The sequence below is a fragment of the Teleopsis dalmanni genome, chromosome 1 (assembly GCF_002237135.1).
Source record: "Teleopsis dalmanni isolate 2A chromosome 1, ASM223713v2, whole genome shotgun sequence".
In the NCBI taxonomy this organism is placed as follows: domain Eukaryota; kingdom Metazoa; phylum Arthropoda; class Insecta; order Diptera; family Diopsidae; genus Teleopsis; species Teleopsis dalmanni.
The window spans coordinates 20,361,615-20,377,801 of NC_051846.1; the positions used below are offsets into that span (position 1 = coordinate 20,361,615).

At 30.0% G+C, this 16,187-nt stretch overlaps 3 protein-coding genes across 4 annotated transcripts in view; 1 reads left to right on the top strand and 2 right to left on the bottom strand.

The window, feature by feature from the left end:
* The window catches only part of LOC119677864 (collectin-12-like), a 321,969-nt gene that overhangs the window by 277,687 nt on the left and 28,095 nt on the right, over positions 1 to 16,187 (bottom strand). The gene's annotated exons all lie outside the window — the stretch shown is intronic.
* The window catches only part of LOC119668724 (trichohyalin-like), a gene marked incomplete at its 3' end in the record, with an annotated part of 281,901 nt that overhangs the window by 201,533 nt on the left and 64,181 nt on the right, over positions 1 to 16,187 (bottom strand).
* Positions 10,461 to 11,165, top strand: LOC119677897. Its single transcript, XM_038089473.1, has one exon. The coding sequence runs from the start codon at positions 10,461 to 10,463 to the stop codon at positions 11,163 to 11,165; it is 705 nt and encodes a 234-aa protein (XP_037945401.1).

The window sequence follows — 16,187 nt, forward strand, 5'->3', positions numbered from 1 at the left end:
TTACTACTAGGTTATAAAGGGGGCCATGCAATTCTGATGTCGCCGACGTGCAGAGTTCGTCTAGCTCCGCCACTGTCCTGTATTATGACTTCTAACTTCTACCATATTAAATTGCGTCCGCGTTCGCTGACTGAGATTGATTAACTCTATATTTGTTTGTTATTTAAAAATAACAGTTCAAAACTGTATTTAAAAACTCTATTTAAGATACTAAAAAAATACACCGAAAATCCATAATTTCCTTACCTGTTCGTTTCAAATCAAATTTTAATAACTTTTCCTTTTCTAAAAAACGATGTAATTAAAATAAGTCTGCAAAACTGCAAATATTTTATTAGGCATTAATTTTAGCTATGGTAATTTATTTTATAACCATTATAAAATTTAATTGCTTAATTTGAGGAACCTCTTCAGTTGTACTCAATCTTCTCAGATTTATTTTCTAAGTAAATCTTAGCAAACTTTTTACATTACTATATTGCAATAATCATTTTACTAAAGTAATAACTTCAGTTTATAATTTAATAATTTAAAAATTAATTTTTATTGTTTTGTTTACAAATTTTATGTAAATTTTTGTATTATTGTTTTTATTAAGAAATTATTATTGTTTTGAGTTTAATATTAAAATTTACGCATTTCAATTACAATTGTCAGTCTGAAGTTTTCTTAAAACAAAGAAGACAGTTTTAGCACTAAATGTTATGAAGAAAAAAAGTTCAATTTGTTTTTTAATAAAATTTGTCATAATTTAAGCACCCTCAGGAGAAAATTAGGCTCCTTTGTTTTATAGAATTTGAGTGCTAGAAATGCTATGTCTGTTCCCTTAACGCTAATTCAGCTTAAACTTCATCAACTTAAATTTTGTTTGGTTCATTATTTCAGTCTTCATTGTTCTTCTTACCTTCAGCTCTATAATGTTAAACAAAGCAAAATTTATGCGTACCATACTAAGAATTTTCTCGAAGGCATTAAAAACTAATTAATATTCAAATATAAACATAAGAATACAGACGTAAAATATAACAACCTCAATCCTGTGTAAGTCAACCAAAAATTACTCCATTCTAAACGTTTCAAGGTAACGGTCTGATATCTAATTGCGTAAACAACTTGTGGCTGCGCAACTACTCTATATCAAGTGTAGTTTTATTAATGACACATCAGTCGAGAATAAACAAAAAAAACGCAGGAATTAAATATGTATAGCAACACCAGCACCAACATCTGCAATAGCAGGAATAGAAAGAAAAACAGCTACGAAAGCTTCCATTGTACAAACCTTAACTGTATTATGTGCAAGTAGGTTAATAACAGAATTTTGTTGTACATATTAAGCGAATCGATGATTAGAATCCTCTTTTTGTTGCTCTTTGTGAGCACTCATCCCAACTCTTTCCAATCTTATTATAGCCCCTGACTTCTGTCAGTTAATTTATCAAAGGAATAAGTACTTGCACAGCAACCACTGCAATCCTTCTATCCTATCTATAAAATCTCTAATTATTTATTTTTTTTTCACTTCAGTTGTATAGATAAATTATATGGAAATATATTCAATTTAAATTAAATTGGTTCAAAGTTCTTCCGCCACAATTTAGATTTTATCTTTTGTTTACTTGAAGCTTGTTTGCCTATCAACAAACTTGAAGATTTTAAATGTTTGTAGTACACAAATCAAAGCATACTTTTAGGTTGGTTATGTGCTTATAATGCTGAACTTTCGATTGCTTTAATGAGGGAACTTACCTTTATATTTTAATTTCACTATTTTAAATATTGTATAGAAAATTTAATTGAGATTTATTTGTTACCTTAAATGAATATTATTGTGTATTCAACACGTTCTAAAATTAATCATTGGAAAAAATGTGGGGTAACTGGTTGATGGACTGCCTTGCATAGACCATTAAGCGTATGTAAGTAAGCAGCGAGAGTCGAAGGAGTAACGAATCCTCCTTAATAAGCTAAGAAATTCGTTTTTATTTCACATACCTCTTAATTGTAGCTAGAAGGGTGGGTATTTAAAAAGCAGCATTGACGAACGCATGGTTGTTGGAAATATCGTCGAGTATGCGCTCGTTGGGGGGCCCATCGGCTTAAGCATAATTTTGGACAAGCCTGGATATGCATACAATAGGTGATTTGGTGCCTTAGCTTTCAGCGCCCGTAGACATTTACTATAAAATATTCGGTAACCTGTGCTAAGACTCGCTCCACCTCGTTCTACTGTCTCGTTAGAGCAGATATTAACTTAAATTTTTCTAATTTGCTTCTATGTATAAGCCCTAAGGCTATATTTGCAATATAGGGGCCTTGTAGCTCTTAGCCTGGCTACTAAGAAAACCACTGAGCATTATACGTCAGAAATGAAATTAGGATAGTAGCGATAACTTAATTATATTAATCAAATCGATCAATTCCAAATCTTCCAAATGCAGAACCTCTGACTTGGTACACAGAAGCAAATTGGAAATATTTAGACTAATATCTGTTTTAACAGAGAGCGAAGCTGAGCCTACCCTGTAAAATCTTCTGTAGCATATGTTTACCGGCGCTCGAAGAAAAGACACCACAATCCAAGGTTATCCAGAATCAGGCTTAAGTTTCTGGGTGTCCCTTTCTATAACTCATAACAATATTTCCAGCATTAGCATTGGCCGGACATTCGCATTTGTCAATGCTTCTGGCTGGTTCTAACTTGATCATTCTTCTACCTACTGTTATGAGGAATTCTGGAATAAAAATAGCTTTCTTGTCAAATTCAGAAAGATTCGTTTCTCCTTCCACTTCAACTAACTAAGATAAATTTACTTCTGTTGAAAAACACGGAACGAAAATAGAGCTAGTATTCTTAGAGGCAACACCTTGGGCTAGATCGTATATTACGTATTACATTTGTAGAGCAGTTTCCATTTCTCCAGTTTTGTGGCAACATTGGTAGCACTAACTTCGTCATTGGTTATTAAGTAGGTTAACAAATTAGTAAGTGTAGGGATAAAGACTGTATCAATTTAGATGCCTTCAATTATATTTCAAATGAAGATATAAATCTCTTCGTGCACATGTTATTAAGTCTATAATTTCAAATACTATTACATTGAATAAAGTTGGTGTGTTAGAGTACTCATAACTCCTAACTCATAGCACATTATCTCATAATCTTAAATCAAATTTATTTTATTTTTTGTTGATATGAGCATTAAAGGTTGAATATATATAAAATAAATATTAAATCTATATACATTAAATTTATTTAATATATTTTTTGCCATTTGTTGGAAACGATAACCTCCAAAGACTATAAATTGGAGTCTATTTTTTTTCTGCAAAGCAAATTAATCACTTTTTAATTTAAAAAAAAAACATTTTTTTTATGATGAAATAAATTTCAAGGAATTTTCTTTAACACGCGCCAAGGAAAGCGTAGTATTTTTTCCTCTTCAATATTGAAAAACTGACATAAAAAACTCCTACAAAATATTTGAAATACTTGTATGAAATTTGTGCTTTATGGGAAAAGCTAAAATAATTTGAAATTAATTTCATTGAATTATAAAATGAATTTGCTTAAAACTTGAAATAATTAAAAACATTTTCTCTTGTGCGATACGTATTTTCCAGCATCAATTTGCTACTTTCAATATTTGCAAAACAAAAGAGCAGCACTGCAATGAAGCCCGGGAAAAACCCGGTTGTTGGTGAAAATGTGTCGGAATTAAGTTGAATTTTCGTTGCATTTTGGCCATGATGTGCCACGAACAATAGCAGTTCTCCTGTAACCAAGGCAGCAGCAATAAGCACCACATATGTACTTCACATCCAATTCTTAATTAATATTTAATTTTATTATATGAGGATTTAATTAGATTTTCAGCAAAAACGTTATATTCTACATGAGTTGATTTAACACAGACCCTTTTGGAGCAAATACTAATCCTTTTAATAACGAATTATGTAAAATTGCATTTACTCCTGTCAATTGCGAACCTTCAGTAGTTTCGTTTCGTATGCACCTTGGAAATAATCTGCAACTCTGCAATTAAAAATTTAACAACTTTTGCTTACATTTCATCCTCTTGTAATCTTCCAACGCATGCAGCCATCGAGGAAAAACATCATATAAAATTATCTGAAAATCAATTGTTCTATTGTGCAACTGTGGTAATGCTGAGGTATTTGCACTTACAAGGTTTACTACTTCATTACATTATCAGTCCGAGTATTTATGCAAAGCTGCTTAAATCCATCTTTGAAAGTATATTTTTGCGGAGGAAATTATAATATTTTCATAAATAAATAAATTTCGAAGTGAATATCAGGTTCGAATAAAAGGAAGTTACACGTGTTTCTGTTTCAAAAATTTAATGCATTTATCCGTATTCCTTGCATTATGTATCCGTACAAATAAAATCTGATAAATCTTCTTATATTGGATAGAATTTACTGGAAGTTCATAAATATTTCTTTACATTTCACCCATTGTGTACATAATACTCGTAAAGCTCGTAAATACTTGATAAGATATTTATAAACAGTTTGAAAATTATTATTGATATATTTTTTTTAATAAAATTGATTTTAACGTCATTTATGATGACAGTGACTATATAGTATAGACACAATTGTATTTAATGGAGAGGGTTTCGAACAGTACGGAAATGCAACAACAAAATATTTTTTTTTTAAATTAATTTTACTAATTAAAATAAAGTCATAATTGACATTAAAATTACATTTAATATAGAATTATAATGGAAATAAATATGAATAAAAAAATATATTCAATTTCCAGTCTCTATATTACTTTCCTAGATTATATTCTTATACAAGAAAGCACAACATAAAATAAAACAATAAATAATGCATGCACAAAAAAATAATATTAAAATTAAAAATAATTATAATTAATTAAGTCAATAATTCTATAGCTGGTTTATGATTTTGTTCTAATACAACATAGATTAACAAAAAACCACAAGTTGGAACATATAAGTCAAGTACGGTTTTAGGTTAGTTGGCTAATGAGCACTGACTCTGAGCTTCACATTTGGCAGGTTACGAGTTCAACCCTTGGCACTTGCAGTATCAAAAAATTATTTATTGATTATATACTGATTTATTAGTACTGACGATAGGTATTTGGGAATACTTGAAACAACTTATTGAACAGCCAAGAATTCAATTAATTAAAAATAAATAAAAAATGTTTGTAATTACAATTCAGTACTGTTCGAAAACTCTATATTTTGTTTTTAATTTAAAGAGTCGCTTATTAGATTTTTACCTTTTTATAGAAGAATATTATAGAACGAAATATGAACCCCCTAAATCTCTAATACTTCAATATTACATGCAAAAATTTTTACTATCCTCAAGACCTGTTCTCTTATTACAAATATGGATTTTCATGAAAAGGGAAAAGGAATTGTATATGTTCACTAATAGTCAGGCAACTATTAAAGGTATTTTTGCAGTCTGTATCTCGTCTAAAATAATTCACGAATGTTGACGATTTATTAACGGACTAAGTAGTAGCGCCAAGTTAACTCTAGTGTTGGTTTATGGACATTCTAATATAGCAGAAAACGAACGCGTAGATGTAGGATACCTCTCGTTTTAATCCCTGCTCGTGTCAGCTACAGACGGAAGTTAACCATTTTTTAATATAGACAAGTAGGAATTGGACTCATATTTCTTCAGCAGCCAGAACAAGAGCTACATGGCCGAAATGTAGCACAATCAACTTCTTAAACAGAAGTAAATTGGAAATATTTAAGATAAAATCTGTTGTAACAAAATCCTGAACTGTAGAACGGCATGGAGTTAGGTTCGGCCTGCACTGTCGAATCTCTTGTAATACATGCCTAGCGGCGTTCAAAAAGATCCCGTGACATCTGTTATGTTTATGTCTAATTTAATCCAAAACCAGACGCCATCCTCTTTCCACTTCACTTGGCTACTTACCAAATGCAATCCAAAGGTAGTACAGTAATTTAGTTTATTCAAAACAACAATAAAGAATGTCTTTAATTAATTAAATTAATATAATAAACTGATGCGCTTAAGGATACATCGAAGGAAACAGCTAGGTGCGTTAAAATATCTGATTACAAAACAACTATATAAATTCTTAGTCCAATTACTTCTTCAGACATTTTTGAAAAGCTGATATATTGTACGTATGGCTTGTAACTCTTTAAGTGGACTTTCTTTTCATTCCGCCTTCTTAAACTGAAATAACCTCTTCGAACTTTAGTTTTATAAACTCATGTGCAAAATAAACTCATGTGGTTAAGTATGGTGCCTAGTTCTTTGTGAATTTAGCAAAACCCAGATAAAATATTAAAGGTACGTTATTCATACCATCATGCTTGTATATCCATGATGGTCATTTTCTATCTAAAAAAATTATTTATTAAATCGGAATAATTATAACTAATTATTCCATTAATTGTATAAAACCCTAAATAATATTCATCTTAAAAATCAATCTCTTTAGGTAGAGTTTCTAAACAAGAAATTAAATACACTTTTTTATCTATACCTTATTTAAAAATTAATTTGTTTTAATAAACAAAAATAACAGTACTAAGCATTAAATTCTTATGCATTATTTAATTTTCATTGAAATTATGATTTTTTACCTTAAAAATGATACACGTTTTGCACAACAAATTCTCTTTTTTTCTAAGAAAAGCGATTTAAATTTTCCTCCGTAAGCTTTCAAAACAGTTTCAAGGAAAATTTAGCTTTCAGCAGATTCAAGGAAAATATATAATCTAAACAACCATAAGAATTTTCTACAAATAAATAGAAAAATACGGGTATCTTCACACAATCACTGGCACTGGCAAATCATCCTTCCACCAAGAAAATAATTCGTTGTAATTTCTAAACTTATACGAATTCCGTAATTAATGGCATAACTAATTAAGCTATGGTGGTTGATAGCTTGGTGTTGCCATATGTTGCAGGATAATTAAATTTAATTATTGTTGAAAAGAAAACAAAAAAAAATAAAATGTCAGGACTAAGGATTCAAGCACATGTTAATTAAGTTTATCATTTTCCCACTCACATGTATTGTGTATCTTAAAACCATATGTGCCAATGTATATATACGGATTTTTGTCTTTTATTATTATTATTTTTTTTTCATTTTATCGCAATATATCAGATTATAGCTGTGATATGTGTCACACATGTTCACTAAATCAAATTCAATTTTACACTTAATATTAAAATAAGAAAGTAATCTATATTTTGCTAACGTAAAATGAATTGATAATGTACAATAAATCGCAAAGAATGGATATTCGCTTAGATTGCCACAAGACAAAATATTCGTAATATGTTTTAAAAATAAGTATTTGATATAAACAATCAAGCTTATAATACATAGACGAAAAAATCCGAATAGTCAATATATATAATCTTTAAATCATCATCAAAATTTTCCACAACAACTGATCGGGTTTCATAGCAAGCTTAAGACACAATTTATAATATATAGGTATATAACATAATACAAATTATTAGCTTTTAAAAAAGTGTTATTTTATTAAAAATTAACTAGATAGATTTAAAAATAAATAACAGTGACTCACGCTGTCATTTCAAACAGAGGAGTCTGATCATTAGATCTTTAGTACCACAGTTTGTCTTTACCACAAAGAGAAGACATTCCGCTTTGCAAATAAATATCATTCGTTACAACAGTTGAGGCTAAGACCTCCAACCCTAGAACTCTACTCTTAACTGAAGACAAAGTCGAGAAGTTGAGAGTTAGCTTAAAGAATTCTTGCTATTTTAGAGAAATATTTTACAATCTATACAACAAAAAACAATGTATCAAAATTTAAGACGACACAAAATCTTTGCAGTAGTCTTCCAAAATTAAATAAATTCTTCAAAAGTTACAGCTTTTACTGGGCTACAAATAAATGACAATGCGTGTAACTTTAATACATAAACATATTCTCTTTATCATATTCTATTTAATATAATTATGAGTCATATATATGTCCATAGTAATTATCACTTATCCGTGGGTCAGTAAAATATTATAATATCTGAAAAATGTGCATTCCTAAAAAGACTAAGACCAAGTTTTTATAAACATCCAAAATTTTGTTGTTTTAACTGAAGATTTTTGTCAGATAGAGTATGTTTTGTCACCCTATATAACGGTTAATATTAAAAGTGAACTCATTATCTCCCATACAATCTCGAAAGATTGACAGATTGAACTGGTCTCAAATTAAACTTCACAAAAAATGTAAACGTTTCTGTACTAATTAGAGTACAAATAGATCACTCTCTAATAGAAATCAATATCAATATATTAGCAATAAGACCTACAAACATGTGTTGGAATTGCTGTCATGTATGGTTTAGAGACCCTCAATACCTCTTTGAAGAGTTGACAAATGTCTTTATTGAAGAATTTCTTCTCAATGCTTTTTTTCTTCCATACTTTTTTATTGTTGTAATCTTTAGATCCTCGTGAAGGATTCTAATCCTAATAGACATTGAAATATCTGCCTTTATTGGTAAAAATTGTATAAGACACTAGATTCATGGCATCATCTAAATTAATTGAATTGAAAGAGTTTCTACAATATTTGTCAGGTGGAGTCTTTCAAATTGTCAAATTGTCAGTAGTACAATACGAATTGATCATTTATTTTATTGATAGAATTTCGAAATATGTGACATCTTTAACATACCTCTTATACTTTCAAAGCATATTGTAGATGTTGACTTTTGTTTCTTCTTTTAATCCTTGCTCTTGACAGAGCGTGATGCCGTGATATAGAAATATGATATTAAATTTAAGAAATTTAAATAATAAGTTTACTTATAATCTTGGTTTCTTTAGAAAATGTGCACTGCAAGGCTTTAAACTGAATGTGTGAACCAGAACACCTATTTAGCTTTCAGTGACAGAATATTAATAGTTTTCTTATAAATCTCGTTTTCTTCTAAGCTTAAAATGGATTAGTACACCAAAGTACTCATTTAGCTTTCTATATCAAAATATTTCAGTTTTTCAAAACTTTATGAGGAATATATGTAATATATAACTTTTAATTGAAGATCACTAAATCAAAAGATGAAAATATATAACCTAACATTATCAAACCAATGTATGTTTTCTAAATTCTCTATATTGATATCATTATTCCCTAAATAAATGATTTTTTCTTGTAGAAATCTTATATATAGTTTTCACTTTTATATGTACTAGGTTAGGTTATTTTCGAAAGGCGCGTGCTAACCGTTGTCAGCACTTCCACTCGGAGGCATATATTGCCCATTGTGATGCCCTCAAAAATTTTGCCGGGAAAGGCGAGTTGCTAACCTTTGTAATCCTTGTTAAACAATTTGGTTTTCCAGATGAAGTTGAGGAGATCCGATAAGTTTTCTTTCATTATCTCTTCCAAGTCAGTGAAAAAGCGATCCCCGGGACATTGAAGTCGCTTTGCCTGAAGTCCTGGACAGAGACAGAAGAAGCGGTTGATAGATTCTACCTCCTCTTCATCTTGGCAACTCCTGCATAATCCGCTTGTTGGAATTCGCCACCTTTGGAGCATAGGTGCAATGGCAGAGTGCCACGCTAGTACTCCAGTAAGTAAGCGAACTGCATGTTTGCTGAAGCCTAAAAGGCTTTTCGTTTTATATGTACTAACATCCATAATAATATTACATCCGATTTTATTGGATCTTAAACGAGTACTCCTTTGTTTCCTTGTTTCCTTGTTCTGTTTTTTTATGAACAATTTTGCGTTGGTGTCATCCAATGTGCTCATTCACCATTATTATCTGCTTAAAATCTTTACAAAATACTTTTACGGATTTATTCAAAATATGCAATCCAAACTTAAGTCGAATTGTTGCCAAAGAAATGTTTTATTGCCAAAGCAGAGCGGTAGATAAACCTGAAATATCACATTTTGCGTGTGATATATTTTTAAACGTCGAGGAGTTAAAAATAAGCTCTATGAACGTAAATTCGAAATTTATAAAAAGTTTCCCCAATAAAAGCAAATGTCTGCGACTTTCCACAAGGTAAAAATACATTAATGCGAAGCTAAAAATAAAGTAAAATTCCCTTTATTGATTTATCTTGTACTCGTATTAAAAACGGAAGTATGTCACAGGTTGGAAAACCTTGTTAATATTATTAAACAGGAAATTTAATAACTCTAATTAAGGTACGGAAATACGTAACCAGATATGAAAGTAGATAAACTAACAGCGCACAATATCCCAAAGAAATTGATTTACAAATACATAATTTATGGTAAATACATTAAAATTTTGCAAAGGAAATGAAACCGAAAAAAAAACACTTCATTTTTAAACATGCATTATTTTTTAATTAATTAAAATTATAAATAATTCGAAATAAAAAATTAAATGTTTAGTGAAATTTTTATTCAAACAGCTTCAAAATGCGTCGCTCATCAACCCGTAATCGCTCCAGTTCCGTAGCGGGCACAGCATTTAGTTTAAATGCCATGAATGCTGCAACCACCAATGCTGCTGCTAATCTAAATGGTAGAGTATCGAACTCATCCTCACCAAACCCAACAGAGAGCACTGATTATTATAATACCCGTCGAGAATCACTTATAAAACCCACTTGGCAACACATCACGCCTGGACAAATACCACCAAAAACTTTGGATAAAATAAATGGCATCACATCCGATGATTCTGATGATGATGACTTTCCGAAACGTCCCAGTATTGTGATGCATTACTATACCAATAACAATAACAATAGCCAATTGCATTTGGGCAACAATAGTAATAGTGGTGGGCTATTGGCACGTAAGGAGTCTATAGCTTTTAATGCGCGTTGTGCAACTGATTTGCTTGCTCATAAAGATACATCGACCGTAACAAAATTGTTCAGTGGCAGTAGTGGAAGTGGCAATGCTACTGGGACTGCTGTAGCTGGTAACAGCAGTAAAGTTAGTGATGTGGATACTACTACTGCTATTGATGATGGAAATGGTGGCGTTAATCTATGTAAAAATGCTGGACGTGCGCTTATGCGTATGATAACGAACCAGGCCACAAGTAGTGTTGATGAAGATGACTATGACGTTTTGGGGAAGGTGAAGAACTTTGTTGCAATGATTTTCAATTAAATTTATAAACTTTCGGTTTTCCAGTTGTTAAACATTATTTTAATTAATTTAAAACTGTTTTAATTTTAATTATGGAGATCAATGAAATGCTTTTGTGTGTTTGTGTGATGAGTATAAAAGCACTTTTTTTCGAATGAATGTTGAGTAAAAATTTAAATATAATTTAATATTATATGTACTCAAATATATGTAAGTACACATATGTAAAACATATATATGAAGCTGGTTTGATTAGTAAGTAACAAAATCAAAAAAGAATATGTGAGAAAAGTTTTCTACTAATTTTTTTAAAAAAAGTTAGTGTACGCCCATGTGTATACCCATTCTATTGTGGTACTTATTTAATCAATAATCGTATGTACCTTTACTTCACTATTTTACATTAGTTATTACATTATTCGAGCATTATGCGCTATAAGGACCATTTTATACAGACAGGCGTATAACTTTTCACGACCATGAAAAGACATGTTGTACAAAGAGTCAAATTTCAATTGTCAATTTCCTACTTTTACTACTCTTTTGGTACGTTTTTTTTTTGACGCAATTTAAAATATATTAATTTTTGTGTGGATATGCGTACATATCCATACAAAAAATACACATATTTACTCCTAATAGCTGCCAATTCAGACTTTTATTACTAATCTACACTGTTTTGACCAACGTGTCGAGGCATAAAAAGCGTTTGACGTGACCATGACTCTCTATATTACATAGTCTTAAAACAATTTGGTGCTCATAAAAGTATAGATGTTAAATATTATTTAATTCCTTAATAAAAAAACTTCTATACATAATTGGCTTTTCCACAAAATTAAATACATATTCCCATTCTATCTTTTACGTCATTTAAGAAATACCAAAAACGTATGAAGTAATCGAATAGGAGTAATGCTGACAAGTAAATATCGATTTCAATGATTTTTTCCTTGTCTTATTGAACAACATTTCCTTTTAATAATCATTTTTTCATTATTTAGACCCTAAAATATTCTAACAATTTCAAACATTTTGCTTTGTTTTTATTTTTGAAGCATAATTCACTAATATTCACTTTCACAATTATTCATTTTCAATGATTATAAGCTGTCGTAAAAACTGAATTTTTTTAATTTCTAATTAAACGAGATACTGTACAAAGCTCTGTTGAGGTTGTGGAAACGTTGACCACAAAATTTCTACCACTTTTTTAATAAACCCAAACTTACATACAAATTGCCATCCATCTCTCTATTAAATAGCCTCGTCATAAAGAAATTTTTAGTGGGATTGTTGAGCATTTTACTAACAACCCCACTCAACAGTAGTTATGTCCGTTGCTGGTACTCTCACAATATTTAAGTCGGAATATCGCACATATTTAATTGAAATGTCGTTGGATTTATAGGTTAACCTAAGGTTAACCGGGATATTCTTAGCACATTTTTAAACAGTGGCTTGAAAATAACACAGAAAGCTCACAATTTTATTTATAACCAATAACAACCATTGTTCCTATTGCTAGTATTTTCGCAACATTTAAGAATCGAAATGTCATGTCTTTAAATAAAATGTCAGTACATTTAATGGTTAACCTTAGGTTAATCCAGACATTTTTGGCATATTTTGTAATGGCGGCTTGAAAATTCCCCAGAGATCACGCAGTGTATCTCGCTAATATTTTCACAACATTTAAGAATCGAATAAAGTGTTAGTGAATTAAACGGTTAACCTGAGGTTAATTGCTTCATTATTATAAAGCACACAGTTTTATTGATAAACAAACAGCCATTGTGCTTCTCGCTAATATTTTTGCAACATTCAAATCAAAATGTATTAAGTCTTTAAATAATATGTCGGTGTATTTATTAGTTAACCTGTGGTTAACTGAGACATTCTGGGCACATTTTGCAATGGCAACATAAAAATTTCACAGAGATCACACAGTTTTACAAACACCCATTGTGTATTTCTCTAATATTTTCACAAGGTTTACAAATCGAATAAAATTTTAATTCATTTAATGATTACGTACAGAAAGCACATAGTTCGAACTATATATATATATAAAATATTTCATTTACTATCAGAAAAGAACAGAACAACTGCTTATTCTATTTTGCTCTCACTCTCACTAACATATTTCATGAGAATTTTATTTTCATACCCGCTTTTCTATAGTAAAGCGGATAGGCCTATAAAAAGGTATACCGATTTTTACCGCATTTCATAGGCAGAAGAGAATATGTCAATCATCTGTTCTATTACTGCTCGGCGCTTTTTTAAAGATTGATATTTTATTTAAAGAGTACCCTCTTCATACGTCTGTCCTACTCAGTGAAATAGGCGTTAAATGCAATATTTTTGACGAATTCCATTCCATTAAGAATTGAAGTGAATTTCAGATACTAAGTATATTTTATGCTGTTTATAATGCACTATTCTACAAATTTTTTTTCTTTATTATAGCACTTTTTAGAAGATGTGCATTTAATTTAAGAAGTTCCATCTTTAAAAGTATGTCCGAATCACTGAAATATGTATAGATCTTAAAAACATTTCGGTTAAAAATTTTATTATGGGACCTGAACACTGGTTTATTAAACTCGCACACTTATTACTTAACATCTATCTATTAATAGTTGAGATTGCACTATTCCTATACAACAAAGAATGTTTAAAAAAAAAAATTTCACTATATATAAGAATTGCATTAAATTTCTCATTTAAATCTATTTTATGCAGTTCATAAAGTACATTCTATAAATTTTTTCTTTTCCTTTATTGTAACTACCAGCATCACATTTTGTTAACTACGCCCATGGAAATTACATAGCGTATTCCATTGTTAAATATTTCTGAAAAATATTTTGAAATTGTAAACTACACAAATGTATCTCATTTTACTTCTGTGGAAATACAGCTTCAAGCTATAAATTAAATAGTAAAACAAATTCCATTCCATGCAAACATTTAGTCGTAAATCATAACATACCGTACAAATTCTCTGTAAATTAATAATATCAGAGAATATAATTTGTATTTAATTTTAAAAGGATTAAATTTAAGCATAACAAGCAAATAATAATTTAAGTAAAAATAATAAACTTTTGCTTCAGGAGCAATAATTGGAATCAATTTTTATCACTCATACGCCCACACCACTACCAATCAGCCAACCAATTGTCAAATCAACACTCTTAGTGTGAACGTGTTAACTTCATGTTAAAAAGTTAACGATTTTTGTGTAATGTAATTATAATATCGCATTTCCTACACCGAAACTTACATTTAGACAACCTCAAAAGCTGAAACCTTTACCACACATAATGCCTAAAATTCTGTTTTCAGTAAAATTCAGTAAAATTATTCAAGTGAAAAATGTCAGCTATGTTTACTGACACGAAGGTTAGACACAACAGCTTAACACCACAATTCCGGGAAGTACTAGGCGTAGTATTAGCGTGCCTTCGGCGTAGTTGAACGTGCCAATCAAAACAAAACAATTACCAAACCACAGGAATATGAAAGCGTATACCAACAATGCTCGAAGTATCTCAAATTCTTAAAACTTTTAAATCAAAACTTCAGCAGCTGCCGCTACTTTGAATAGTAATGCTGCTTTGTTATTGTTCTGTGATTGTCAGTTTGTTGTCCTTTGATAAGGATGAATTCCTGCTAATAAGACAGCAACTGTTTGGCATGTTCTTGACTTGAGATACACTTTGTGCTCTGAAACATTTTTCTATTAAGCGTTGTTTGCTCTCTGACTTGGGCGCAAACTTCTTAACTTATTTTACTTTTCTACTTGTTGCGCTAATAAAACCTTTTATTCAAATGCCAATAAAAAATAAACAGAAAAGAATTTCTATAGATCAGAAAGGAAAATTTCAAAAATATTTTAGAAAAGTTAAATTGGTTTTTTATATTTCAATATTAAATTTTTTGTATCGTAAAGTTTTTCGATATTTTTTCCTTTATATCTTACAAGGATATTTCTTTGTTAGCCATAAAGTTACAAAAAAATACGTTGCTTTAAGGTATATAATGTGTCTAGACATATCATAAATGTTCTTGTAATTCGTTTGAAGTAATTTCTCTTCGAAAAAATTAAAAAATAATTATCTTCAAAATGAGCAATTAAAGGGAAATAATAATAATAATAATTATTGTCCTTTTAAGTATTTTATTCCATAGTACAAAAAAGCATAAAGTGTTATAACCGTTCCTTTAAAAGGAACCTCAAATACTCATTTTAAATATTAATTTTATTTATTATTGACTAGTGGGGATTATAATTATTTTGGCATATTCTTAAATAAATAAAATCTACATTACAATCTTAAGAAGTTTGCAAACTCACAAAAGTTTTCCGAATTTTCTTGCTCTGGGACGTATGTTAAAATTTGATGAAGAATTGGGAAATCACTTTTTATAAGCTATATATGTATATATGAGGAAGAACATAATTAGTTATAGTATATTAGTTTTAATATAATATAATTGAACAAGAAAAAAGTTATCCAAGTATTTATCATTTAAATATTATACAGTCAAACTTCCATAACTCGAACTAAAAAGAGTGCAACAGGGTTTAGAGAGCAAATTACATACAATTCTGCTTCCATAACTCAAAATTCTATAACTCGGATAAAAATATTGTCACGTGCCAGTAGGAATATGGGAAAGTGCATTCTTTAAGTCGAATTTTTGTTTTAAGTAAGAATTCATTTTGGTGTTAGGGGAAGTCTATTATGTTGCTTCATTGTGCAAATGCCAGTCGCTGACAGAGTGGTTTAAAGTGAATAAAATAATTTCTAATGCTACTTATACGATTAAATTGAGCTTGACAAATAAATTTGTGCATCAAGGTTTCCTACAGATGCCGATATTATACAGCATTATAGCTCGATTCTAAGTGCGACGGAAAATAATGATCAGAGTTCAGTGGATGCAATTGCTCATCAGCCTTCCAAGAAGGAAGTAGAAGACTCATTCAAAATTCTGAAATTTTATTTGCACACAAATGATGCTACAACT

Coding starts and splice junctions, on each gene's coding strand:
- LOC119677897 (XM_038089473.1), top strand. CDS start 10,461: ATGCGTCGCTCATCAACCCGTAATCGCTCCAGTTCCGTAGCGGGCACA.